Source organism: Mustela nivalis (genome assembly GCF_964662115.1).
Source record: "Mustela nivalis genome assembly, chromosome: 2".
NCBI classification, from domain to species: domain Eukaryota; kingdom Metazoa; phylum Chordata; class Mammalia; order Carnivora; family Mustelidae; genus Mustela; species Mustela nivalis.
The window spans coordinates 179341522-179367569 of NC_139021.1; the positions used below are offsets into that span (position 1 = coordinate 179341522).

General features: G+C 51.1%; 1 protein-coding gene across 2 annotated transcripts in view; it reads right to left on the reverse strand.

Moving 5' to 3' along the window:
• Positions 1–9229: 9229 nt before the first annotated feature.
• Positions 9230–26048, reverse strand: part of CPXM2 (carboxypeptidase X, M14 family member 2) — a gene marked incomplete at its 5' end in the record, with an annotated part of 122752 nt that continues 105933 nt past the window's right edge. For both annotated transcript variants that reach the window (XM_082721649.1, XM_082721650.1), the window contains 4 exons: positions 9230–10573; positions 15803–15902; positions 17818–17957; positions 22260–22557. In XM_082721649.1, the coding sequence (XP_082577775.1) occupies positions 10320–10573; positions 15803–15902; positions 17818–17957; positions 22260–22557 (792 nt within the window). In that variant the 3' untranslated portion in view covers positions 9230–10319. The remainder of the gene's footprint in view (positions 10574–15802; positions 15903–17817; positions 17958–22259; positions 22558–26048) is intronic.

The following is a 26048-nucleotide window of genomic DNA, read 5'->3' on the forward strand; positions in this document are numbered from 1 at the left end:
GCCACCTTACGCTGATTGCTTCGGGGGTTAATGTTTGTCTTCCTGTGTGACTACAAGAGATGGAAGTCTAGCTTCCTACAAGTCTGACTCGCAGACAGCAGTCTGGTTTCCTGGGCCGGATTCTGAAGATCATGGGTCAGAATTCTACCTTTGTATCTGGTCTGGCGTCGTCCACACGTACATTCACTGTCTCATTCCCTTCCACCACCTGAGTCAAAAGTTATGGCCTACAAAACAGGACACATTTCTTTCCTGGGGTTTTAAGAGAACACAGGCAATTTGATCCCCAATAAACCAAGTGAACATTCAAGCAAACGCCCTTGGCAGCTCACGACTTTCTGTTAACCAAAACAAGTATCTCGAGGGGGCCCTGGATGGCTCAGTCAGGTAAGCGTCTGCCTTCGGCTCAGGTCATGATCCCGGGGTCCTGGGACCGAGCCCCGTGTCGGGCTCCCTGCTCAGTGGGGAGCCCGTTTCTCCCTCTCCCTCTGCAGCAACCCCTGCTTGTATGTGCTTTCTCTCTCTGCCAAATAAATAAATAAACTCTTGAAGAAAAGAAGTATCTTGAAAAGTTCTTTATTTATTGATCAGCTAGAAGGTGTGAAGCAAAGTTTTGAAACATTGCACTTATATTCTCTGTGCGTGCCAAATGACCCGAGGCCCACGACTAAGGATTCCCCGTGCTCCAAGTTCCCACTCAAATGTGTGAATGCCGTGGCATTCTCCACCGAGGTCAGCGTGCCGAAGCATCACATTCTCACTTTATAATCCGTAACAGTCATGCTGCATTAGGAGGTGGTGCCCAGCGACAGCTTGAGGAACATTAGAAATAGCAGGCGACTCAGTGGGGATATTCATAAAAGACCTCCCTGCACAACGGAACATCTGAACACAAGCCGAAAATACCCCAGCAACACGGTTCTTCTTTTTAGTCACAGTTTAGCATTTTGGCTTTTGGTTTCTAAAGTTCTGAGACAGACTAAATTAGAAAAATATATGCAAAAATGTTCCTGAGTTCCGCATTGCTTCTGGGTTGGAGATGCTAACTTTTGCATCAGAGGGACCTGAATTTGAGCCTTGCGTCAGTTAGGATGGAGACCTGCTGCATCTGGCTGAAATTAGGTTGGAAACATCTAGAGGGAGATAGCTGGGGACTGATAGGGTGGCACTTGGGTACCTCCAGCTCTGGGCTCTGCTATTCTCAGTTCTAGGTGTCTTATCTTCAAAGTCAGCATCAGAGATGGCTGCTGGGGTGCCAGCCTTCATGCCTCTCTTCCAGCCTGACAGAAGGAGAAAGGAGCAAAAAAGGCATGACTTCCTTCTCACTTCTTAGACTTTTCACACCTCATTATTCAGAACCTTTTTCTAGCAGGGTGCCACCCCTTCCCACAAGGACAGTTTAGAAATGGAGGCTTTCTCTTGTCCATATAAATTAACCCCTGCATGTACTCAGGGTTCAGCTACTAAACATGAGGCACATATTAGGTACACCTTGAGGGTGGGCGCTCCAGTTGTCACTTCCGAGAAGAGAATTTGTATAGAAGGGAGGTTTATATGAGTCCAGGAAATCCTGGCAGGGGCATAGAGACCTTGGATCAGGAAAAGAATCTAAGGTAGGCTGTGAGGTTAAGCTGCTTCCCACCAAGGGAAACGTTGACCAGTCCCACCGAGAGCTCTGGGACAGTGTAGGGTCCACTCAGGAAAGTCCTGATCAGAATCAAAGGAACCGGAGTATTTACATGCTCACACCCCTCACTCAGTGAGGAGGGGATGTTCCAAGGGGGGTGTGTTCCCAGACGCTCTGGCTCCACAAGGACAAGCAAAGAGAACCCCAAAATCTGAGGGCAGCCCCACACTTAGAAAGGCCACTGCTGCCAGTCGAAAGTAGGAACTCACCTATAAGCAGTATTTTGTTCTCTATTTGGCTATTTTCAGGTCATATCCACTAAGAATCGTGTGCCTACTAGGAAAGAAAACCAAAATATCTTTGATATTTGGATCTGTGAGTTTTTATAAATGATGGTTAAAACAGCAGAGTTGAAGCTGTAGGTCCTCCTCTAGGGACATTGGTGTCTGTGTGTCTGTAGTGCAGAAAGAACTCTACGGTCCTTGCATATATGATGTTTTCCTATCTCCAGACGGTATTCATAAATTAAATCGCAAAGTCTCTTAAATTAAAGGAGTGAGGATCTGGTTGGCTTACAGAGATAAACACGTACAGAGATTATTCCCTATAATTGTTAGAAAACAAGAACATTAAATGTCTAATACTTCTACTATGTTACTCAAACTAACTTGAAAGCATTTGAGGAACCCATGTAACTAAGGGAAGTCTTTGGCAAATGAGACTCGTTTAATCATTTTGATTTACTAAAAATGCAATGTCTTTTCTGAGTCATTTATTTATTTTTAACTTATTCATTTAAATTCAATTAGTTAATGTACAGCGAATCACTAGTTCCGGATACAGAGGTCAGGGGTTCACCAGTTGCATCGAACACCCAGTGCTCATCCCATCACGTGCCCACCTTCATGCCCATCCCCCAGCCGCCCTATCCCCTCCCCCCACAGCAACCCTTGTTTGTTTCCTGTAGTTAAGAGTCTCTTACGGTTGGCCTCCCTCTCTGATTTCACTTTCTTTTATTTTCCCCTTTCTTCCCCTGTGATCCTCTGTTTTGTTTCTTAAATTCCACATATGAGTGAAAGCCTATGACAATTGTCTTCCTCTGACTGAGTTATTTTACTCAGCACAATATCCTCCAGTTCCATCCACATTGTTACAAATGGTAAGATTTCATCCTTTTTGATGAGGGAGTAATATTCCATTGTAGACATATGCCGCATCTTCTTTATCCATTCACCTGTGGATGGACATCTGGGCTCTATCCACAGTCTGGCTATTGTGGACTTTGCTGCTATAGACATTTGGGTGTAGGTGTCTCTTTGGCTCACTACATTTTTATCATTTGGGTAAATACCTAGTAATGCAATTGCTGCGTTATAAAGTGGCTCTATTTTTAACTTTTTGAAGAACCTCCATACTGGTTTCCAGAATATTTAAGTAGGGCCCATGCATAGCGTGGAGCCCAATCTGGGGCTTGAACTCATGACCCTGAGATTTGTGTTTCACTAAATTGAATCATTCTGAAAAACTCCATTTCAACAGTAATTATGTTTTGTAGGGTGTCAGCTTGAAGATAATTTCCAAGATCTAAGCATTTCCAAGATACAGCAATAATCAGTGGATAATCTTTCAATGCCGGGATCATTTCTAAGGCAGGGTGAAGAGCGAAACATTGGTTACTAAGCATAATTACAAATTCATAGACCTTTGCTTCATATTTTTAAGTACATTGAGGCATATTAATGAACATGGACATTTTTGCTACTTTCAGAGATTCTTTAAGGGAGAGATGTGGCTAGAATAGAATGTTCTGGGGATTCGTGAGTTCTGTCTGTTTGCTAAGATACAGTGTGTGGTAGCAAGTCTCAGACAACCGTCCTCCAGTTTGCTCTATGAAAAGGAAGTTCCTTTGGCACCAGTGATGGAGAAAAGCAATTGTATACACACTTCTTTTTTTCAGGGAAAACAGTTTTGTCCTGAAGCAAGATTTCTCAGAGTTGTTTTTTTTTTTTGTCTCCAGTTACCTTTACCTCATACTTATGAAAAATCCCAAAGAGTGCTTGACTTAATGGTTAGAACCATGAATGTTTTCTGTATGGGAAACAGAAATGGAGACTTTTTCAAACGCTTGTTTACAGATACAATTGAAGAGAAGAGAGAATGCATTGCATGTTAGTAACATCTTAGCATTAATAAGCCAGTCCTGCCTTGAAGAACCCTGATGGCTGTCCTCAAGTAATGTGTCTGTGAATTCCAGAACACGAAGGCACTACGGAAAGACAAACTTGGAATTTTTATCTGGTTTGGTTTTTAATACCTGAATTCAGAAATGCTGACGGAGTACCCTAACTTTGTGGGCCTTGTACAGGCTCAATAGGAACCCGTCCTCCTTGTTATTAGGATATAACTGGAAAAGTTGGTTATGCAATGAAGGTCTTGCCTAGAATGTCACATTTGAGAATGATGTTTATTGATTCGGTATGGCCATGTTTTCTGAAAAAAAGGAGCTTTAATGAGATACAATCCACAGCGGACAGTTTACTCATTCAAAGTATACAACTCAGTAGTTGTTCAGAGTTGTGCACCAATCAGTTTTAGAACATCTTATCACCCCAAAAAGAAACCCATACCCTTTAGCCACTACACCATGCCAGTCTCCTGATCCCCCCAGCCCTGGGCAACCATGGTCTGTCTCTTTGGATCTGCTTCCTCAGGACAGTTTGCATAAACGGAATCACGCAAGGTGTGGTCTTTTGATACCAGCTTTTATCACTTGGCGCCATGTTTTCCAAGCTCATCCATGTTGTAACATCCTCAGTCCTTTTTTAGGCTGAGTAATATTCCATTGTGTGGCTCTGTTATGTCTCATTGACATGTTGGTAAGGGGATGGACATCTGGATTATCTTGACCTTTTGGCTACTGTGAGGGGTGCTGCTGTGGACAGTCCCAGACCAGTTCTCTGCGGACCTAAGTTTTCACTTCTCTTGGCTGGGGACCTCGAGTAGAATGGCCGGATGGTGGGGTAACAGCATGTTGAACATTCTGAAAAACTGCTAGACTCTTTTTGGAAGTGGCTGTACTTTTCTCTAAAGATTTCCCATTTTTATTTCTAGATCTTTTCCATGCCAAAGTTTCCAAGCACTGGACATATGTTAGTGTTGATTGAATCTCCACAACAACCCAGTGAGGCAGGGATTACTAAACCCACCTTAGAGATGAGGCTACTTGTTCAATGAATGTCACTCAGATGGTAAGAGGCAGCCCTGGGACAGACTTAAGTCCACTTGATCCCAAAGCCCTGTCTGTCCCTTCTGGCTCCCACTGACCCCCCAGGATGTGAGTGATTGGTGTGCCCTCCCCTCCTCCCCAGGCCTAGGGATGCCATGGAAACTTCTCCTTCCTCTTCTTGCCCCGGCAAATCCCCCAGACCCTGTGCTGTGTGTTTTATATGAAGCAGCAGAGACGCAGAGCCGGATCCTGGCGTCTTAGAGGCTCTGGACTTGCCAGAGCTGGAAGGGGCTGATGTCCAGAGGACAGCCGCCTTTGCAGTGACCCCCCCGGCCCATCTAGGGAGCCCGACGCAAGAGTGTAAGTGCGCTGCACAGCTGAGAGGTCTCTTCTGCAGCTCGGGGCTCACCCATCTCCTCGGCTCCCACTGCAGGTCTCGAGGGCAGATCAAGGAGTCGATGCACATGGCAGCTTCCATCAGAGCAATTAACTCAAAAGCAATGCCCTAGGCTTTAGTTTCTCCATTTGAAAAATAAATAGACTTACCTCTAAAGCAGCTGGGAGCATGAAGTGTCGTAGTGCTCGCGCTGGGAGCACGGCACCCGGCTCTGCTCTCTTCGATGGCGCCTCTGCATCGGTGCCGGCAGCGTGCCAGCTGCGGGTCTAACCGCCCACGGTGGGACCCTCGCCACAGACATGTGTGCAGCGCGGCTGTTAGACCCACTCTGCAGAGAAGAAGACCGAGGCTCGGAGGTGAGAAGCCACGCAGGGAGTCAGACGCAGGTCTGGGACTATGACTCAACCTTCCTGACTCCAAAGACGAGGCTCTTGCCCACATGGCTGTGTACCAGCCCGGAGCTGAGTCAGGCGGGGCTGACCGCTGGCTGCGGACGGACGGACAGACGGACAGACAGCTCAGCTCAGCTCACCCTCACCCTCGGCCGGGCTCCAGAGACAGCCTGGGGTCGCCCAAGAGGCCCTCCTGCAGGGTTGACCAGCAGGTGAGGTGAGGACAGAGCCCATTAACGGCGGCGCTCCCGAGCGTGGGCAGAGGCCCATCCGCTTCCTCTGCGGGGCTTGCTCTCCTGAGAGATAACTGGAAACACAGCGCGGCGCTGCTCTCCTGCTGCTCAGAACACTGGCCAGGCTGCCAGGACACGGAAGCTGCACCCCGATGAGCCTCTCCAACCCAAAACTGAACTCGGGTAGGAGTCAGGACATCGCCTAGCTATTAGGTCATCTGAAGAGGGCAGGGCACTGTGAGGTTAAAAAAAAAAAAAAAAAAAAAAAGGCCTTCAGAAGGGGTGTGTGGGTGCGCTCAGAACCTCAGCACACAGGTCCCGAGCTCCTTGCTAACCGTCTCAGGGTAAGATGATTAAGCAAGGGCTCCGGGCTTTTGTCCTCTGATTTCTCAAATGCACCTGTGGCTCCCGAGGCTTCCATCACTGCTGGGAGCTTGATCTGCTCCTAAGAAAGTCGGCCAAGAGGCACAGTCTTGGGGCTCGCTGCTCCAGAAACAAACTCGAGTTTTCTCCTGGGACACAGGAAGGAACACTGCCCTGAGTCCCACCTCTGCCACAAACTGAGACACGGCGCCGGACACTGGGGGCCTCCCCCCGGGCCTCAGTTTTCCTCCGTCTAATCCCAGGAGGCCCGGAACTGGTCTGGGGATGGAAACACACAGGGCTGTCAGCCCTTCCCACGCCCAGAGACGTTGCCCCATTTGATCCCACTGAGCCAGGACTCTGCCTCAGAATCCTTCTTAACACAGGGCTCCAAGCCGATGATAAGTCGGAGTTTTTCTTGCCTTACAAGAGGAAACCTGGTTGCCGCTCTTGGACACATTCATCTCGAGGCATCCCTCAGGTCTAAAGGCCTGTCATTCTCGTCTGAGGTTTGTCCCCTCGTCCCTTTTGTCTAGGTTTCCCTGGACTCCTTGTGCCTTGGCTGGGAAGTTGGGGCTGTGTTTACTCAACAGGAGGAAGAGCTCCCAGAGCCTTGGGAGCAGTTGTGCTGTACTCAGAGCTCAGCTGTAGAATCGGGCCCAGGGGACTCTGTCTCTGCAGCTTTTGGGGCTGTCTTGCAGAGGGTGGCTTTGAAGATGGTGGCTACTCCAAGCACTGGTAGAAAGGTGCCAACACAGAAAGGCGTGGAAAAGTGAGCTCCTCTAGGCAGGGGGGTGACCGCTAGGGGCAAGCCAGAACCTACGCACTTGAGACACTTCTGGCCGGGCCACCCGGAACCCCATGTCAATACAGCGTCCTGCTACTGCCTGGCTGGTTTATCCGTGAAAAGCATGGTATCATTTTCAAGTGGTTCCCAAGGTCTTTGCGACACAAAGACTGAAGAAATCTTGAGCTTTCCTGTTACAGTCACAGCAAGTGAGCTGTGATGGCTGGAGAAGACTCGGGGCAGCTCCTTAAGTGCCCTTCAGCACAGAACACAGCCAGCGTCAGAGCGCTGCTGCTGTGACCTCCTCGGCCTTGAGTAGGAGGACAGGGAAACAGACGGAGGAGTCTCTGCCAGGACCAGAGGTTTTGTGTTGATTTTATACTGTTGAAAAACATCCAGAGAGCAAAGCCCCCACGTTTTTTAGACATGCTGTTCTGCTCAGCTGAACACCAGACTTTACTGACAAGGTGAAGACACAAAACTCAAGTGGCAAGTTTTCAATTTCCGAAGTCACATTGTCTGAGCTTATAAGGGAATTCTAAAAGCAAAGCACTACATGGCACAAGGTCAATTCAATTCCATACGTGTTTGTGGAGCACCTGCAGGGAGGGTGGAGCCAAGCCAGACCTGGGGGAGCAGGTACCCGGAGCACCTTTCTTGCCCACTGGGAGCTTTGGGTCCAAAGGCGGAGAGGACCAGAAGCAAGAAAAGTTTTGGTGGAAAGGCATGCGGAGTTGTCCCTCTGAGGCTCTGAGGGCTCTGCAGACTTATTCTAACATGTCCAGGTCAGGAGAGAGGGGAAGGCTTCCTCTAGGAGGAGGCATTTCAGATGGGTCTCAGGACAGCCGTGGAAGGGTTTTCATTCTGGGGAGAGACAGGCAGAGGCCCACGCCGAGAAGTAATTCAGGCTGAAAGCAGGTAGAAGTCACATAGCAGAGAAGCTCCAGGAGCAAAGTAGGGGAAGGTGTTCGGGGCTTGTGGGCCTGGCGAGGAAGAGCTGCTGTACCTCGGAGCTGCTGGTGTGCCCACTGGAAGGGCTGGGTAGGGAAACTGCTCCGACAGAGCAGAGCGTGAGTAAACTGGGGCCGTCCTCCACCAGAAATCAGGGGACAGCACAGCCAGCCTGGCCTCTGGGGCCCATCAAGACCATGGCTTTACTTTGTGGGAACAGACGGGAGAGTAGAGAGGCTGCCAGGTCCAAAGCCACGCACTGGGAGCGGCACAAGCCCAGAGCCCACAGCCCCAGGCTTCAAGCCCAGGATGCCTGTCAGTGAGCCAGGGCCCACGGCAGGCCTGCCGACAGCAGAGCCCAGCACGGACACACAGACTGCGTACCGTCGTCCGAAGGGGCCAGTGCTACTCACCAGCAGTAAGGTTGAGTCACCCTGGCACCAAGGGTGAGGCCCTGACCACTCGGTTACTGAGTGACCGAGGCGCTTGGAACAGCTACAGCGTTTCTGAACAGTAGTGCGGGGTCATCACCGCGAGGGTGCTATGGACAACCCCACCTACCCGCTCTGACTACACCAGGTTCTTCCCACCATGTGGGCTGCGTGGAGAGCTGTGCTGGCTGACGTGGCTCTTACAATCAAATTAATGGAAACTATGTAACACCAGAGACACTGGCCCCCAGGTGCACGAGGCATGTTTCCAGCATTTGCTAGCCACGTGCAACAGCGACGTCGGCACTAGATGGCACGGAATGGAACATTTCCATCATCGTGGAAAAAGTTCTATTGCATGGTGCCGATTTGGAGCAGGGGTCAGCGAGCTGTGTCCCAGTGGGGCCTTCAACTCCAACTACCACGTGTTTTTGTAAATAAAGTTTTATTGAAACACAGCCACGCTTGCTCAAAGCCTGCAATCTTTACCATCTGATCCTTTATAAGGCAAGGTTGCCATCTCTGGTGTAGACAGCCAGAAAGCTGCATGAGAATCTTTTCTGGAAAGATGCTGGCTGGCATCCCCAGCAGTCACCGGGGGACCCCCAGCGGCAGGATGATTTTACCTGGGCACACGGCTCTCCCGGGGAGGAGGCAGGGGACACACAGCTGTCAGCAGAAGCGCCAAGCTGGGTGGGGGCACAGGACACCCCTCCCCAGGCCGGACCTGCCTCTGGAGGGACTGACCTCAGGAAGAGGCAGTAGGGCACGACATTTGGGTGACTGCGAGCCTGCCCAGGAAAATCACACGCTGGAGCGATCTCACCATGAAATTGCTTTATTTTTCTCACTCTCCCCAGGTCACTGAGGCAACAACTTTAATAAAAAGAAGTCGAACAGTTTTCTGGTATCACCCCTCCCAAACCAGCATATTCCACAGATAATTCTAAGAGCTTTTCATCACATTCAGTATAAGTGGAAGGTCTGGCAACCCACACATCAAAAATAACTCCCTTGGTGATGTTAGGCCAACTTAGGAGCACTCGCTTCTATGAAAGGAGGGACAGCCTGAGCAGAGAGAGGGTTGCAAGTCAGACCCTTCTGGCCCTTCTCAAGTTCCTGCAGGTCAAAAAGGAGAGCCAGGCTGAGTGATCGACTTCCTTGGGAAGGGCGACTCTTCCTGCTTTTCCCAGTCCAGGCAGTTCTCAGGGCTCCTGGACCGGCAGGGAGTCTGGGGGTTCTCTGTGGGCCCTGCGCTCCTGCTGCCCTCCAATCCCTGGTAAACTCGCTCAGCATTTTTCTCCTTGTATGAACACAGCCCTTCATGGAAAGAGGAACTACACTGATTCAAGAGGCTGACTGACACTCACTTGGTAATGTCTCTATTGTTGACAGAGGAGCGATAAATCTGTAGCAGCTGGGAAATGTCCCTGGGGCCAGAGAGGGTGGATTCTCTCAGAAGACCCCTGAGCATCTCAAACGGTAACTTCTGGGACCACAGGACCCAAGGAGTGCTACAATTAGAGCCTCGCAAAATGCAAATGTACCAGGAACTCTTGCTGTCAGGCAAGCAAATGGCAGGGGAGCACCGGCTTCCTTTCCTGTGCAACCAGGAGGCCCTGAACTGGCAAACCCCCTCCCTGTCTCCAATTCCCAGGTTGAGTTGCTGAATTCTCACTCCTACCAGCCTTTCTCTGCTCATCTGTCAGAGGTCTCTTGATAAATGGAACAAACACAACAGATCTATTCCAAGCTTTCGGCCCTCCCCCTTGGGACCAGCCTTGCAACACACACATTCTCCCAGGCCTTCTTGAATTACAGAGAAAACAATAGGGAGCGAGTCCTCTACAGAGCTACAACTGGGGGTGGTTTAATTTGCAGGGGTCCGGGACCGGTCTCAAGTGTTGGGAGGTCACCCGCGCTGCCGTCTCTTCCGCCCCCTCAGCTTCAGCCGCCTGGCTGGCAGGCTGATGGGCTGCTTCCCGAACTTTTCCATGATCTCCCTGATCCTGGCCAGGTTGGTTTTGCTGAGGGTGAAGTCACACTGCGTGGCACCCATGTCATAGCCGACCATGCAGTTCTTGGTGGACGAGGCGAATCCTTCCGCCTTGGCAGTGACCACGTACTCGCCGGGGTTCAGGAGGCGCCAGTAATCCCCATCGCTGGCTGCGAAGAGAAAGGAAGGGAATTCAGGGCTATTCCCTTCTAAGGCAGATACCACCAGCCCTGCTGTTCCAGAACCAGCCTCCCAGCCAGAGAGAGACTCAGAGACTGGCCTCGTGGAATTTGAGCCTCTGCAGAAGCAAAAATTTTTTTTTCAGATTCTTATGGCATTTTGAATGTTTTCTTCCTTGGAAGCCACCTTAATGGTTTTACCAGGCAGAGGGCTGGGGTGTAGGCTCCCCGCCGTGTTCATACACATGAGTGGAGATGGAGGAATGATCACCATGCTCCTTCCCCCGTGACAATACACGCCATTCATTATCAACCTGAGCCTCCAAATGCTGTGCCCTGGCCACAAAATGCCACCTTGAAAAGCCATCAGCGCCTGGCTTCCTGGCCTCCCTCGGCCTGGTGATAAATACGAATAGTAGTTCTTTTAAGAGGTGGGTCTCTTACTTCTGAAAAGAGAAATAAAAGATTCCAGGGACCAGGGCCAAATGATCTGGGAGGAGGCCTGGAATTTGCCTCTGCCGGTCCCGGGGTTGGGGGCAGGGTGGGCAAGAGAAACGCGAAGTTGCAGGAGCAGGGACACACCGGCCAGTGCTGCTGGGCAGGCTTCCCACCTCCCCGGCGACACGCTGCTCAGTCACCCAACAAACCCACCAGGGGCCCTGGGCCACCCTTAGCGCTGGGCCCCGTCTCTGTGGCAGAGGCTTCCAGGCCAGGACGCTCCTCCCAGGAGCCTACAACCTGCTGAGGACACTTAGGCCCCTGACCTGAAAAGAGGCTTTGAGGCAAAGACGGGGTCACTGGCGATGCCCACCCCACCCCACCCGCCACCGTGGAGGACGTGGCGACCAGAAGGTCAAGGCGGGTGCTGTTCCGCTGAATCTCCAGCGAGCGTCTGAGGCGGGTTGTATGACAAGTCCCCTTTCCATGTGAGAGGACAGCACGAGGTCACACGGCCAGTCCCCAGCTGGCCCCCAGCGCCAGACTCACCCAGTGCTTGCTCTCTCTCTCTCTCCTCTCTCGCATCCACCTGGGTGTCCTGCCTGGTCTGAGGCTTTGGTGCCCAAAGAGAAAAGGCAAAGGGGTAAGGAGGCCCCGGGCCAGGCTCCTTTGTCGACCACAGGCTGAGATCTTCTAAGGGACAGGAGCAGCGCTGCATGTGGGTGTGACTGTCTCCCCCAAACACACGGAGGATGAAGCATCAGGTCCAAGTTCCATCTTTATTCATCTGCCCTGCCCGCTCACAAGCGCGTGTGGGGAAGGAACCCCACGGGCAGCCCGATGGCCGCTCACTGGTGAACACGCCTCAGTGTGGGGCTCGGGGTCCACATGGCCCCGACAGCCGCTCCCCAGTCCTCAGCGCTGTGCCCTGCATCTTCCTTCGGTAAAAATGCGAGCTTCTCAATGAAATAAAGTGCTACCTCATGCTTTCCAGAAGGCAGGAGCCCGCTGAGTCTTGTCTTGAAGTCAGCCAGCCTGAGCCTCATAATGCAATCCAGCTTTCGAAGATGGAAATTTCCCTGGCCGACCCCCAGTTCCTGTACATCATCCAAACTCTCTCCTCCACGGCGTGCACCATAGTCTGCAGTTACCTTTTATGTTTCCCCTTGTAACTGTTCGCAGATTCCCCCGCTAGAATAGAGGCCGCATCCGTCTCCTCCACCACAGCATCTCCAGGCTGGCGCACGGGGCGGGCTCCATAGATACATTCAAAGAATGAGTAAAACTATCAGGAGTGTGTTTAGGGTCGCAGAATCTGAACGAGGGGCGTCAGCTCTGTAATTTGCAAGTTTCCGCTTCTGAAACACAGACTCTCTCCTTTGCCCGCACGGCACCCTTTCCCCCAGATATTCTTGGTTAGGCTTTCCTCGCAATTCTCCCCAAGGCTCTTATAATCTCAGCTTCTTCCCCCAATGACCAGTAAAGTCTAGAATCATCCACTTCATGGAATTCAGGGGTCAGCATAGTTGGTTGCTAGCCCACGGGGTGACCAGATCTGTATTCAAGGGTGAATGTTCTAGGAGCTGTAGGAGGGGAGGGATGGGGACGTGGCTGGTGTCGTGCAGCATGGTGGACGGAGGGACGACCCAGATACTGTCACATGTCCATTTGGTCGGAGGGCAGGTTTGTGTCTGCCACACAGAGGACAGTCCAGGGGCATTCTGAGCCAGGCATTTGGCCAACATTCTTGCATGCATTTAGAAACACTCTGACTAGCTTCTCTCTCCTGGGACTTCAATCCCCCTGTTGATTTTGTGCAAAATTCCTCCAGAAAGAAAACTTGTCAGATCACAGACACCTCGGAGAGAGATCAAGGAAAATTCAGAGCAAATGTTGAGCACTAAGACGCTGAAATAAATATGATAAGGAACCACATGCAAAGTGCGGAGCTCATCTATCATGAGAATACACTGGGAAATTATTTCAGGAAGGAAATAAAGGGAGAGGGGGAGGCGGCTCTCATCGGCTCATCCAAACCACCTCTGTGATCACAAGAGCCTTGTGGTTCCAAGCTCATGGGGCACAGCACTGTCTTCTGGCCTGTGGGGCTCAGCGGACTCTCTCTCTCCCACCCCGTTTAAAACCCTCCTGTTTTCTCACATGTATACAAAGTGCTAATCATCCCAAGAATGTTCTAGGAATTTTTGTGAATTCTTCTTTTACAGGAGCTTGTTAGCAATGTTTAAAATGTAAGTCCGATGCGGGCCCAGATACAGCAGCCCCTTCTGTCGTAATGATGGCCGCACCCCGCGGCAATCCCACGCATCTCAAGTTCAGAACCTGTCAGTGAACAGAAGAACGAGTGAATGAGTCCGGGAATGAACGCGCGGCCTGGGGTACACCGGTGAAGGGCGGCCTGTACCGAACGCCACGCTGCGTGGTGGGAAAGCTCACAGGCAGCGGCTACCAGGTCCTCAAGGACAAAGAGTAGACAGGTGAGGACAGCGAGGAGTATCACAGCATTACACAGCGGTCTACTGCTCTGCGGCGTGTCGGCTACAATCCACCCATGGGATCAATCCTTGTCCTTCTGTAGCAGGCATGCCAGCAGGCTCTCAGGTTAGCCTGGCACTGAAGGACAGCAGGGCAAGTCTGAAGCCCAGCCTAGCCCCTTCTTCAGTCCCAGAGGCTCCGTTTCCTCAAAGGTCAAATGAGATCGCTTGTCAGAAGGACCAGGTCTATTAGTGCATGTGAACAGTCTGGAGAAGAGGCTCCTGTCCCCTTAGGAGGGACAGCATGGGGACAAGGGCTGGGGCACGGCATTCACAGTTCCTAGCCCCTGGCTCAGATCCCAGCTCAGCCCCTCTGTGTACTCCCAGAAACATCATGCCATGTGTATTCATTCATTCGCGTGTTAGAAAAGGTGGTCACCGTGGTTGGCTCTGTGGACCTAGTGACATCTGAACAAAGACCTGAAAGCAAGGAAGGGACTAAGGGATTCTCGAAGGAAGGAGGTTCAGGAGGCAGAGCGAAGGCGATCCTGCTAGAGCGAGGACCCTGACACGTGGCCTCAGGCCTCCAGGAGGGAGCCTGCAGGGGCACCGGGCGAGGCAGCACAGGGGAGTGATTGTTCCTATTTGACCAAAAGTGGGACTCGTGATTTTCAGTTTTCAAATGAGGCCAGTCCTGGGCAAACCGAGAGAGCTGGTCATCCCAGAAGAAGAGCTTCGGGAGGTACCCCAGAGCCCAATCTCACATGGCCTTTTGAGGGTACCACAGTGACCCCGCAGCGGCTGGGGCTGAGACTAGCCAGCAGCCGAGGAGGTGCTGAGTAGGCATCGACTCTGCAACCACGGGCTGCCTGACGGGGTGGGGCAGGGCCGAACCGAGGCTGAGCTTCTCGACACCTTGGGGACCCCTCCAGCCGTCACAGGCTGTACCCGTGGCTGTACAGGACGTGGCCTCGTTTCCCTGGGAACGCCCTTGTTTTAAATCTGACAGTCACATATTCTGGGAACTCTGTCTGTCCTGGGCCACTGGCCGCGCCATCCAGGGTCAGCTCTTGAACCAACAGGTCAAGTTCAGGCTGCATTAAACACTTGCCAAGTGGCCTCATATCCTATTTCTCCCAGTTGTTCGAGTGTGTCCGAGGGCTGAACAGGTCTGCCTCGTGGCAGTCACCATTTCCCTTCTCTTGCTTCTGAGTCTGTGCTCTGTGCCCAGGGCGGGGGGACCTGGAGTAGGTTGAATCATGGTCCTCGGAAGCCCACATACCGAGACTCTATGAATGGAACCTTATTTGGGAAAAGGATCTTTGCAGGTATAATTAAGGATCCCCCGATGAGATCATCCTGTATGGCCTGGGTGGACCCTAAATCCAATGACAGGTGTCTTTGTAAGAGGTAGAGAGGAGGAGGCCATGGAGATGGAGGCAGAAGTGGAGTGATGTGGCCAAGGAAGTTGCCAAAGCTGAGGAAGGGTCCTTCCCGGGGGCTCTGGAGGGAGCACCGCCCTGCTGACACCAGGGTTTCACACCTCTGGGCTCCGTAACGGTGAGAGAATACATTTCTGACTTTTTAAGTCCATGGTCATTTGTCATGACACCCACTGGAAACCAGCACAGGACCCAATGTCCCGCTCACTTCAGCTGAAACCAAAGCAAAGCCACCTGCCCAATGATGTGGGCAATGACGTGGCGCTCCGCAGAGTCTCTCGGTGGCCGAAAACCTCTGTGCGTGGGTGTACAAGGCCCTGGACACACCATCTCCTCCAGAATGCCTGCAGACAACCTGCTGGGGGCTTCTAGACAATTCTCTTCCCTGTGCACCTGTCACATCAGGCTGCACACGTCCCTGTCACAGTCAAGGTCACTGTTTCCTCATGTCCCACCATACACACTGAGCACTATCATGGTGACAACGGTCCTGGGCACAAGGGAAAACTACAAGGGTCTCCCAGCAGCGGGGAAGCCCTGAGCGGCAGGGGCATGCCGGCGCTGGGAGTCCGACCCCCGAACCCACTCCCAGCCGCGTCTTAAGCCACCAGCGTCTCCTCACCCCTCCCTGCACTTCTGGTTTTCACCTGAATAAGGGAGAAGCCAGAAAGTACAGGCTCAGAACCTTGCTTTCCAGGGTCTCCACGGGGAATCCAAGGAAGGAGACAAGAATTCGGCTCTCCATAAGACGTTTCCAGCACTTGACGTGTGATTTTTAACCCAAACAAAATGCTTTGAGAAAACAGACATTCCCTCCTGAGAGACAGGTCGTCTAGGCTTGCAGTTACCTGTTCGGATGTCGTGGTTAATGCCTTCCACGGAGATAATGACATTCGGAATTCCTCTTCCATGGGAGTCTCTCACCACGCCTTTAATGCCGCGATGGACCTGCTCAGCACACGGGACAAGGAACCGGGTGAGCTCACAACGCACCCGACCCCGTGTGCGCAGTGACGGCTGTAAGCCAAATGCCACCCCAGGGCCGCCAAGAACCCTCTCAAAGCCTTATCTAGCTCAAAAACTCCCTGGCTGCACCCGGATTTGGTGTGTAAATTTCTGTGTTCCCCTTGGGTCCGTGCACTGGGAAGTCTTCCCCTGGAGTTCAGCTATTCTAGAGGCGTAAAAAATATTAGGATCTGAGATGGTGCATGTCAAGCACACCCAGTAAAAACAGAATTTAATTTTTTCTAGTGCATTTGACTTTCCTGAACTCCACGGACCAAACATGTCAACCCAACGACTTAAGAATCAGAGAGAAAAGAGTCAAAGGCGTTCTTAAAAATGACAACTCAGTCCATAGGGCCCTTCCGCTAATTGGTTGCGTCACAAGACCCACATCACTCTGAACCTTGTGCCTCAGTTTCCCTATCTGTAGAACAATGTGACATTCCCGGTGGTACACCATCATTTCCAATGACATTGTATGTATTACTGTGCCCGGGCCCTTTATCCACAGCACGGGACACAGGATTCCTTTAGGATGATCAGAGCCTTCTCTCTTTTCATAGAGAAAATGAAAAAGTGCCTTTCCTCGCAAAATTCCAGGGTGCGGACAGACAGCGCGCTTGCATCTGCCCAAGAGGGAAGAACAGGTTCACACATGCTGTGCCGGCAAGTGTACTGGGGATTGCACAGAGTCTCCGGGGATCCTTGTGGGGCAGACTGGGACACTAGGTGCCAGGGATGACCTCTGCCAAGATCAGTGGAGTGGGAGGTGTAAGAACCAGGAAGCTGGCAGCTGAGCCATGGCCTGAAATTGTCTTGTGCTTCATCTACAACAACTCATGGAAGGGGCGGCCTCCGTGCCTGATCCTGTGAGCCTCAGGGTCACGCTTCCTAATGGATGGGAGTCACGGAAGTGGCCCTTTTGTTTATTCCTTTGGTTTCCAGTTTGTTTGTTCCTTAGTGGGGCGTGGATATTACTGGATTGATTGTAGCACCGAACTAGACTGGTTTACGGGATGCTACAGGATGGGTGGGTCCTTGCGAGCAGGAGGAAGGGAAGGCGACGGAGGGTTCTGGGGGTCCCAGCAGGGCTTTCTCACCAACTGTAATCAGAAGCCTGGGAGGGGCTCAGGAGACCCACTCCCAGGAGCCTCACACACCCACGGCAGGGCCTCTCAGCCTCACAGCCATGATGGACACCCCAGTATCCTCCAACAATCCCCATGGTGAAGTCCTTGTTTCCGGGATCTTAGAACGTGACTATATCTGGATACCGTGTCTTCAAAGCGGTGATGAAATTAAAATGAGGTCATTCAGGTGGGCTCAGATCCAATCTGAATCCCTTATAAGAGGACTGTGGACCCACAGAGACATCAGGAGCATGTGTGCACAGAGGAAAGACCATGTGAGGACACGGGGAGGAGACAGACATCTGCCAGCCAAGGAGGCTCTTCCAAATGAAACCAACCTGCCAACATCTTGATCTTGGACTTCAGCCTCCAAAACTCAATTTCTTTTGCTTGAGCCCCCCCCCCGCCGGGGGGCCTATGTTTTTATGCAACCCTAGCAGACTAGCACAGGGGCCTGGGCATGCTGGCTCAGACACGTCACCCCTTCCCCACAGGGTGGCATCCGGTCACACTCACCATAACCCAGTGTGAGTGATCAGTGAGGCTTTACAGCTCACTCCGGGGGCCGAATCAGGTGTGGACAGATGCTGGCTCTTCCGGCACCGTCTGGGGCTGGCCCAGCGCGACGGCCAGATCTGAAGCACTAACTGGACTCAGTCTCAGGCTTTCAGTCCCCTGACCGGCCCCTTCCCTTACGGCCCCCACCCCGGCATGTGCTGGTGCCGTACCTGCTCCATGAACACGATTAAGGATTCTCGATTATTCTCCCACTCCTCGGGCAGCTCGCTCTCGTGCGGAAACTTGTCACAGCCCACGTAGATGGACAGCTCGAAGCAGTTTGTGTGAAGGTAGCTGAAATCGTTGAGACCTGCCGAGCCAACCGGACAACGCTGTCACCAAACCGTGCTCCCAGGGCAGGAGGGAGACAGCAAGAACGTTCAAGAACGGGATTCGGACGACCTCACTGGAACAAGGAGGTGTCCAGTACCTGCTGCAGACTGCGAAGGAATGACAGCAAAGATGAGGGGAGGCGCGGGGGAGAGAGCAGGGATGCAGCCAGAATGATTTCTGGGGAAGACAGGTGCGTCTGGGAACATCGCTGGCAAAAGGAAGACTGATAAAATTCTGCTCAGTAAACCCAGTTTAACACACCATTTTTAAAAATAAAGCCACCATGAATGAGCAGTATGGACTCGAAGTGGTGGATGGAGCTTTTCTCTATGGTTACCCATGTGCCACCCATGAGCCAGGACCTGTCCTTAGTGCTCTGCTTCCACTGACCACAAATTCAACAGAGACTTAGGCAGCAGAGCCCAGGGTCACAAGGAAGACAATGGAGATAGAGAACAGCCAAGAACTGTATCCAGAACCACGTGTCTGGAAAGAGCCAGAGTCAGGATTTGAACCTCAGTGTGTGTGACACCAAGGCCTTGCTCTTTTCTCCAGGGCTGGGCTGCCTGGGGTCCGCTGGGTGGACGCACTCACCCCCCGCGCCTGGCAGCAGACAGATCTCGAACATCCTGACACTGTTGCAACAGGACATGAAACGCGCAGCCTGGCCTGGAGTTGGGCCCCGCGTTAAACTTCCAGGGCTGCGGTTACAAATGACCACAAACTGGGGGACTTAAAACAGCAGAAATGTATCCTCCCGTAGTTCTAGAGGCTGGGGGTCTGAGATCCAGGTGCTGGCAGGGCTGTGCTCACTGCAGAGGCTCTAAGGGAGGAAACTTTCTCGCCTCTTCCCGCTTCCGTTATGGGGTCGCCCCCAGCGTCCCTTGTTTTGTGGCTGCATTGCTCTTACCTTTGCCTCTGGCTTCACGTGACTTCTCCTCTGTCATTTATAAGGACATTTGTCAATGATTTTAGGACCCATCTAGGTAACTCGGGATAATCACATCCCAAGACCCTTAATTTAACCTAGTACGGCTCCCAGTATTTGTGAAGCGAAGAAATGAATGGTAGGTGGCATAAAGTTCTTCCAGACATTTCTGGTTTTGAGCAACAGGGTGATCAGATCAGCAAGAACACACGGCAGCTATGCTGTGCGTGACCACAGGAAGCATCCACAGGACGCAGGAGGCCCCTCCACGAGCCGTCCTTGGGTTTTTAGGGTCAGGGCTAAGAGAGCAGAGCGGGAAGTGCTGGGTTTCTGTGTGGTGACTCATCAAAGGAGCAGGTCCTCCTGCACAAGCGGCCTCTGTCCTCACCCTGCATCTACCCTCCTTGCCTACCTCGCCATCATGCTCAGCGGCGTACTGCCCAGTAGAAACACCTGATTAGGACTCATGGCTTGGGGTATCCAGAGAAATTCCACAACAGCCCGATCGCTACAGTCACAGGCAAAATGGTACAAAACACACAGCCACTCTCTCGGGCGGATTCCAGATTTCAACCACTCCCGTGTCGGCAGACGGACCTTTGACCACATCTGTGATAAGACGGAGGCAGAGAGCTGTGGGATGGGAGAGGGAACCCTGTCACGCACGTTAAGGGCACCTCCTTCAAAGGGGCCTGGTCTGGCTGGAGGAGCTTGGTCAAAATGCCATGTCAACGTATCCACTTGAACCCACATGTGGCATTATGAGAGGGCAGAGGGGGGCCTCAGACGCCATGGCCACTAGTTAGCAAGGGCAGGACACGCTGAGCGCACCAGGGGCCTCTGTGCACAGAGGATTTTCATCTCCCAACCTTCCAGGCCTTGCTGGCACAGAAACAAATCAGTGTTACCCGTGCAACTCTGAGGGGGTCTGCCACCCTGCCTTGTGTCTTTGAAGCACTAGAAGTACCGGAGGACTCGGTGACGTGCTGGGAAGCCAGGGTGGAAAAGCTTCACCTGGGCTAACGCTGCTGACTTCAGGCCCGGCGGCAAATGGCATGAGTCGAGAATCCTGGGTCAGGAATGGCTTTGAAAGCGTGATATGTGGGCAAGGACCTGCGGCATGACCCAGACAGACCCCCACACACCCCGGGTCCCAGCGGGACCAGCCAGACGTTCCTGTGCTCTCCTGGCCTAGAATCCCACTGCCGTGGCTTCTGCAAGGAGCACGGAGCTGCACCTTCCTCGAGGCCCGGGCGCCCATCTCCAGCTCAACGTGCACTTTGTCACGGGGGCCAGAGAACGTGGGGTGGCAGCCCGGGGACCAAGAGGGCCTGGCGTCACTCTGGAGGTGACACACACACACTACGAACAACGTGTGTTTTGAGCTCTCCCGAAGCGGGCTCCCCAGAGCCCCATCTCCGTTAACCGCTGCCTGTCGGTCACGGCTAATGAGCAAGACCCGAACAAGAAAAGGGAGCGGAGGGTTGGGGGAGGGGAGGAAATGGAAGTCACATCTCATTAATCCACAGAGAGAGGCGTCCCCGCACTTCCTCACGCCGCCGGGAGGGAGGATGATTAAGAAGGCTCGAGCTGCCGCACGGCCCTGCCACGAAAGCCCCCGCAATAATGGAAAATATAATTGATAGGAAAAAATCAAACGCTGCGCGTGTGACTACGTGGCAGCCAGCTCTGCCACACGTGGCGACGGACCCAGCGCCGGCCACTCTCCCCGGTGCCGGTGACTCTGGCTGGGTCCGTACCCGACGTGGTCGCGGCAGCCGGGAAAGGGAAACAGAACGTTCACGTTAAGGCTGTCGCCGGTTCTCAGGGCTGAGATGGAAAAGCGAGAATGATTTGGGGCCATTAGAAAATTCTCTGAATCAACAGGGATTTGCCATTTTTTTTTTTTTAAATTTTGTGCAGGGCCAAACTATGATAGTAAATAAACAAAACACCGCTGCGGGGTAGGCAACCCAGAAGAAATGGGCAAGCTTTCTGTACATGTTAAAACATGGTCACGGGAACAAAGATATTTGCTTTTCAGTTTTCTTTTCCCAAGCACGGACACATACCTGAAAAGCATGTGAAGGCTGAATCTAGCAAAGGGAAATCAGATGATGGTTAATTAGGGAAACAGAGAGCAGGAGGTGTGATGGTGAACAAATACCACGGGAGAGGGGGGAGGCAGACAGGGGACGGGTCCCCGTGGCATGCTTCTCTGGTAAGCTGGACAGAGGACGCCCCACACCTGCCACCATGTGAACCTCATGACAGTCCTGAAGGTCCACCATCTTCATTGTTACCAATGTGCCCATTTCACAGATGGAAAATACAGGGTTCAGAGAGGTCCAGGAACTCCCCTGGGGCCCTACGGCATCTGGGGGATGAGCCAGAGTGAGTCTAGGTCCAGTTGACCTGGAATATTTCTCAAGTTCAACCGCAGTTCGACAACCCCCACAAAGCCGAGAAAAAGAGCAACAGCATTCTGCGTGGGGTCTTGCCATCCCAAAGCTGAGGCACCTTAGGGAATGGGATATCCTCTTCCCTCCTTGGCTGGGAGCCCTGGGCCAGCTCAGCTTGGATTCAGCAAGGAAAGCTTATCTGGAAATGGGAGCCCAGGGTCCTCTGTGGCTGCTGCAAAGGAATTCCCGAAGTCCCTGCTGGAGGCCCATCTGATCCCATGTGGATGCTAGGAGTGAAACCGTACACTCCCCACATCACACATAGGCAAGCTTCGACCGAATGCCTTGGTCTGACCTCCCAGCGGACGGGAGGTGTGTGAAATGGTGTTTGTCACACGCTGGGCCTCAGGACACACCTGCAGCTTGAAGTCACTTCACACCTGAGTGTGGGGTCGATGCCCGGACCTTCTGGGGACCTACAGCACGGGACACGCCCATGATGGGCACAGTTCTGGGTAAACACCCTCTGGCCCCAGCACCAGCACACGCATGCTCTCTGCTCCTCTGCTGGTTTCACTTTTCGATCTGATACTTCCTTCCAAGTCTACATCTACCCATCTCTGACCCTGCAGAACCCGAATAGCTCGGGGCTAAGAACAGATCGCAGAGCCAAACAGGTGTGGCTCTGCCCCCTTTCTTGCTTGGAGAGATCCCTTCAGATTCCAAGCCCTGGTGAACTCATTCATAAAACGGGGAGTAGCCACACCCCCCAAGACTATCAGAAGGACGAAGGAGGAGTCTGTATAGAGCGTTGGCGGACTACAGTCAAAGGCAGACTACAGTCATGACTACCCCCATGCCAAAGGTAAGGGATGTCTGGGTCCCTCCCTGTCCCAGCCAACGCTTACCATTTGGCTCTACAATGACAGCAAGGCCACCAGAGACTTACTTCCGGCGACAGTGTGCCAGGAGGCCCCATTGACTGTCCCGTCCTCTTTCTGGAAGTCCTCTGTGTGGCACACCCTCCGCCTGGCGTCCGTCATGAGGCGGTGTGTGGAGGCGTAGGAGTAGGCCAGCCAGCGGAACACGTGGTCGTCAGGCGTGGGGCTGGGCTCCTGCGTCTTCCACAGGGACCGCACCATGTCGTAGGGGTAAGCCACCACCAGCTCGCCCCCCTGCAGGTTGCCGCCCAGGACAAAGGGGATTTTCTCCATCCAGGCTATGACAGCCCTGGTCTCCACTGCCACCTGTGAACACGGCACGTTTAAACAGGCTTTGAGAAATAAAGACCGGAAGGAAAGTGCGTCCTCTCCCTACTTCCCAAACAGGGACATGGTTGAAAGAACAACCATTTTGTGGAATACTTGTAGCAAAAAATGTAGAATTTCAAAATTGGGCTGAAGCAAGCTAGATTTTTTTGCAAATCACGGATAGGAATATTTTCTGTAGGAATATCCCAGTTCATGCCCGCGGGAAAAGACGGAGTTAGCGCATCAACACTTCTCAAATCCAGTGAATCAAGGGGCCAGGCGTGTCTATCTCCGGCTCCAAAGAGCAGAGAAAGAGAGAAAACCAACAGAATAGTCTTCCCAGGGAAGAGCATACACACCCAAGGAAAATATCAACCCAGAATATGACCAGCCTCTAATCCAGAGCCTGGTAGCCTCTTTCTGCAAAGGACCAGATGGGAAATACTTTAGGTTTTGATGGCCCTGTGGTCTCTGTCCCAACTACCCAACTCTGTCCTTGTAGCAGGGGAAGCGCCAGAAACAACACGCAGATGAACAGGGCTGGGTTCCGATAAGACACCATGTACACCAACAAGCCTGGGCGGGAAGTAGCCCGCCTACAGGCTGCAGCTTGCCGGCCCCTGCTCCACGGAGCCTAGTCTGGTCGACAGCTCACGGCCAGCGCACAGGAAACACAGAAGCAGAGGTTACATGACACGGAAAGGATACAGCTGGCAGCACCCAGACAGTGGAAAATGTGTCAAAACGATCTAATCTGGTTGCTGGTACCTTAGTTGTTACGAGATAAGCAATGAGCTGAAAAACAGCAAGATTGCAAGGAAAAAAGGCAGGAAGCGAAACAGAAGCAAGTTAAAGGAGACTGGAAAGCCTGTGCTCCTGACCACAATGAGGGAGCTTCACTGGCTCCTGACTTCAGCTACAAGAGGGGCGCCCGGGTGTCTCGGTCGGGTAAGAGGCCCACTCCTGATTTGGTCTCAGGTCATCATCTCCTGGGTCGCGAGATCAAGCCCGGCATAGGGCTTCATGTTCAGTGGGGGAATCTGCTTGAGATTTTCTCGTTCCCTCTGCCCCAATAAATAAACAAATAAATAAATTTAACAAATAAACAAATAAATAAACCTTAAAAATAAAATCTTTGAGAGAGAATGATAATAGGGCAAATGTGAACCCTGCCTGGATATTTCATAATACTAGAAATAATTGATTTTGATAGGATAATGGTAATTGCTCATGGTTTTAAAAGAGACTCTGAGCTTTTAGAGATACTTACCGAAATATCTGCACATGAAATGATGCCACTCCAGGGACTTGCCCCAGTAATTCTGGGGAGGAGGAGGAAGCGGGTGCAGACGTTAGACGGGTGAGAAGGCACAGATATTGAGGCTGAGGTGGGAACACCAGGGCCCTGAAAGCTTTCGCTCCAGTTCCGTACTGTTGGCATTGTTTTATGATAAAAAGTTGAAAGGAAGAAAGAAAGGAGGGAACAAATGAACAAAGAAAGGAAAGCAGGAAAAGAGAGAGCAAAAAAGGGAGTGGGAAGCAAGGAACCCACAATGCTCGAAGCCCAAATTAGAAAGCCTGATATGGTCAATCTCGACATGAATCCAGTTATTTATCCTAAGTTACTGATTCCTATGAAGAGAATTCCAGCAGAATACCATTTGATAATGGGAAAGAAATAAAGACTGGACATGGCTTGGCTGCGCCGTACAGAAAGTTGGTTGAGGAACAAAATTGACTTAGGGTTCATTAAGTTGTGTTTTTCTTCCTAAACACATCAGGGGCCCTGGATGGGCCCTACTGTTCTACTGTTGTGGAACTTGGCTCATTCCACAGTATCACTGCTGGTCCCTGCTTGTCCTCTGCTCTATGTTGATACAATGAACACCCATTAACCCGCCATCTGTGCCCAAAACCAGATCTTAAGGACAATTTCTGTGTAATATGGGATTTCCTCTGTCCCATCCTCCTGTCTTACACTCGGAGGTAAGCACTGTATCCTCAATCATACGATTTGCGTTCTTTTTGTTTTACCGTAAGTGTGTATGCTTAAAAATACATTATTTGGTTTTACTTGTTTTTGCTCTTAAAAAGAAGGGGGGGAACCATACTGATTGTTGTCTCCAATTTTTTCCCTCAATTCATGTTTCCAAGGCGTAGCTGTATTGTTGCATAAAAGCTGTAGCTCAATCCTTTCCACTTGGGTATGAGGATGTCATCGTTTAACTGTCCTCGTGATGGGGGCATAGAGGTAATTCTCAATTTTTTACTGTACTGAACAGTGGTTTTTTTTTTTTTTTGAGCTTTCTTTTGGTATACATGTGCTGAAATTTATCCTGCATAAATCACCAGAAGTGGGACTGCAGAGTCATAAGAAATACACATATTCCACTTTACAAGATAATCAAATTATTCTCTGAAGTCACGGTGCTAATTTACACTCGCACCCACAATGCATGAGACAGCCACTGGCCCCATATCCTCTCCAACGCTCAGCTACTGTCAGACTTCTTAATTCGCCAACTAGTGGGTGTAAAATGTTCTCTTATTTGCATTCCTTAGTACTAGTAAGGCTGAACATATTTTCATGTTTATTAACCATGTTTCCTCTTCCACGAATTGCCTCTTCATATTCTTTTACCCATTTTTCTATTGAGCCGTTTATTTTTTCTTGTTATTCTTTATATATTTGAAAGTTTTAATTCTTTTCCAATTTCCTAATTTGCAAATAATTTCTCTTGGTTTTTAGCTTCTCTCTTATGGTTTTAAAATTTTGATGAGCAAGCTTTCTTATGTTGGTTACTAGTTGAGTTTATTAATCTTTTATTTTATGATTAATGTCATTTAAAATAGCCTTCTCCCTGAAACTAGCTATCTGTATTATAAAGTTTCACTAAGAGATTTTCCTGGGAGTGATGATTAAATCCTATCAAATGATTCTTTCAACAGACAAATCCCTTTAAATTATTTCTTGGTTTTTCTCTTATTTCTGCTCTTACTTTTTGATCATAATCTTTATATATTTTGGGGGGTTCTTCTGGTATTCAATTGCTAGTTTCTTTAGCTAATTTTTAGCCTTTCTTCTTTGGAATATAATCATTGAAAGGTATAAAATTCCTAAAAGTACAGGAGTTTTTGTGGTCCAATTTTGATTTTGATACATAATGTTTTCATTACTGTTGGGTTCTAATTATTTTTCAGTTGCTAGTACAGTCTTTTTCTTTGACTTATTATTTAGAAGTATTTTTCTTTAATTTTCTAAAGAGGTGGTGATATTTTCATTAGCCTATTTACTGTCTTCTTGTTGATTTGTATGTTGGTGAGAGCATCATGGTCTGACTCTTATTCTCTGGAACTGGCTGAGATTTCCCTTAGAGCCCAGAGCATGTCAATTTTTGAAAATGTTCCAGGGGGTGGGGGGCACCTGGGTGGCTCAGTGGGTTAAAGCCTCTGCCTTCGGCTCAGGTCATGATCCCAGGGTCTTGGAA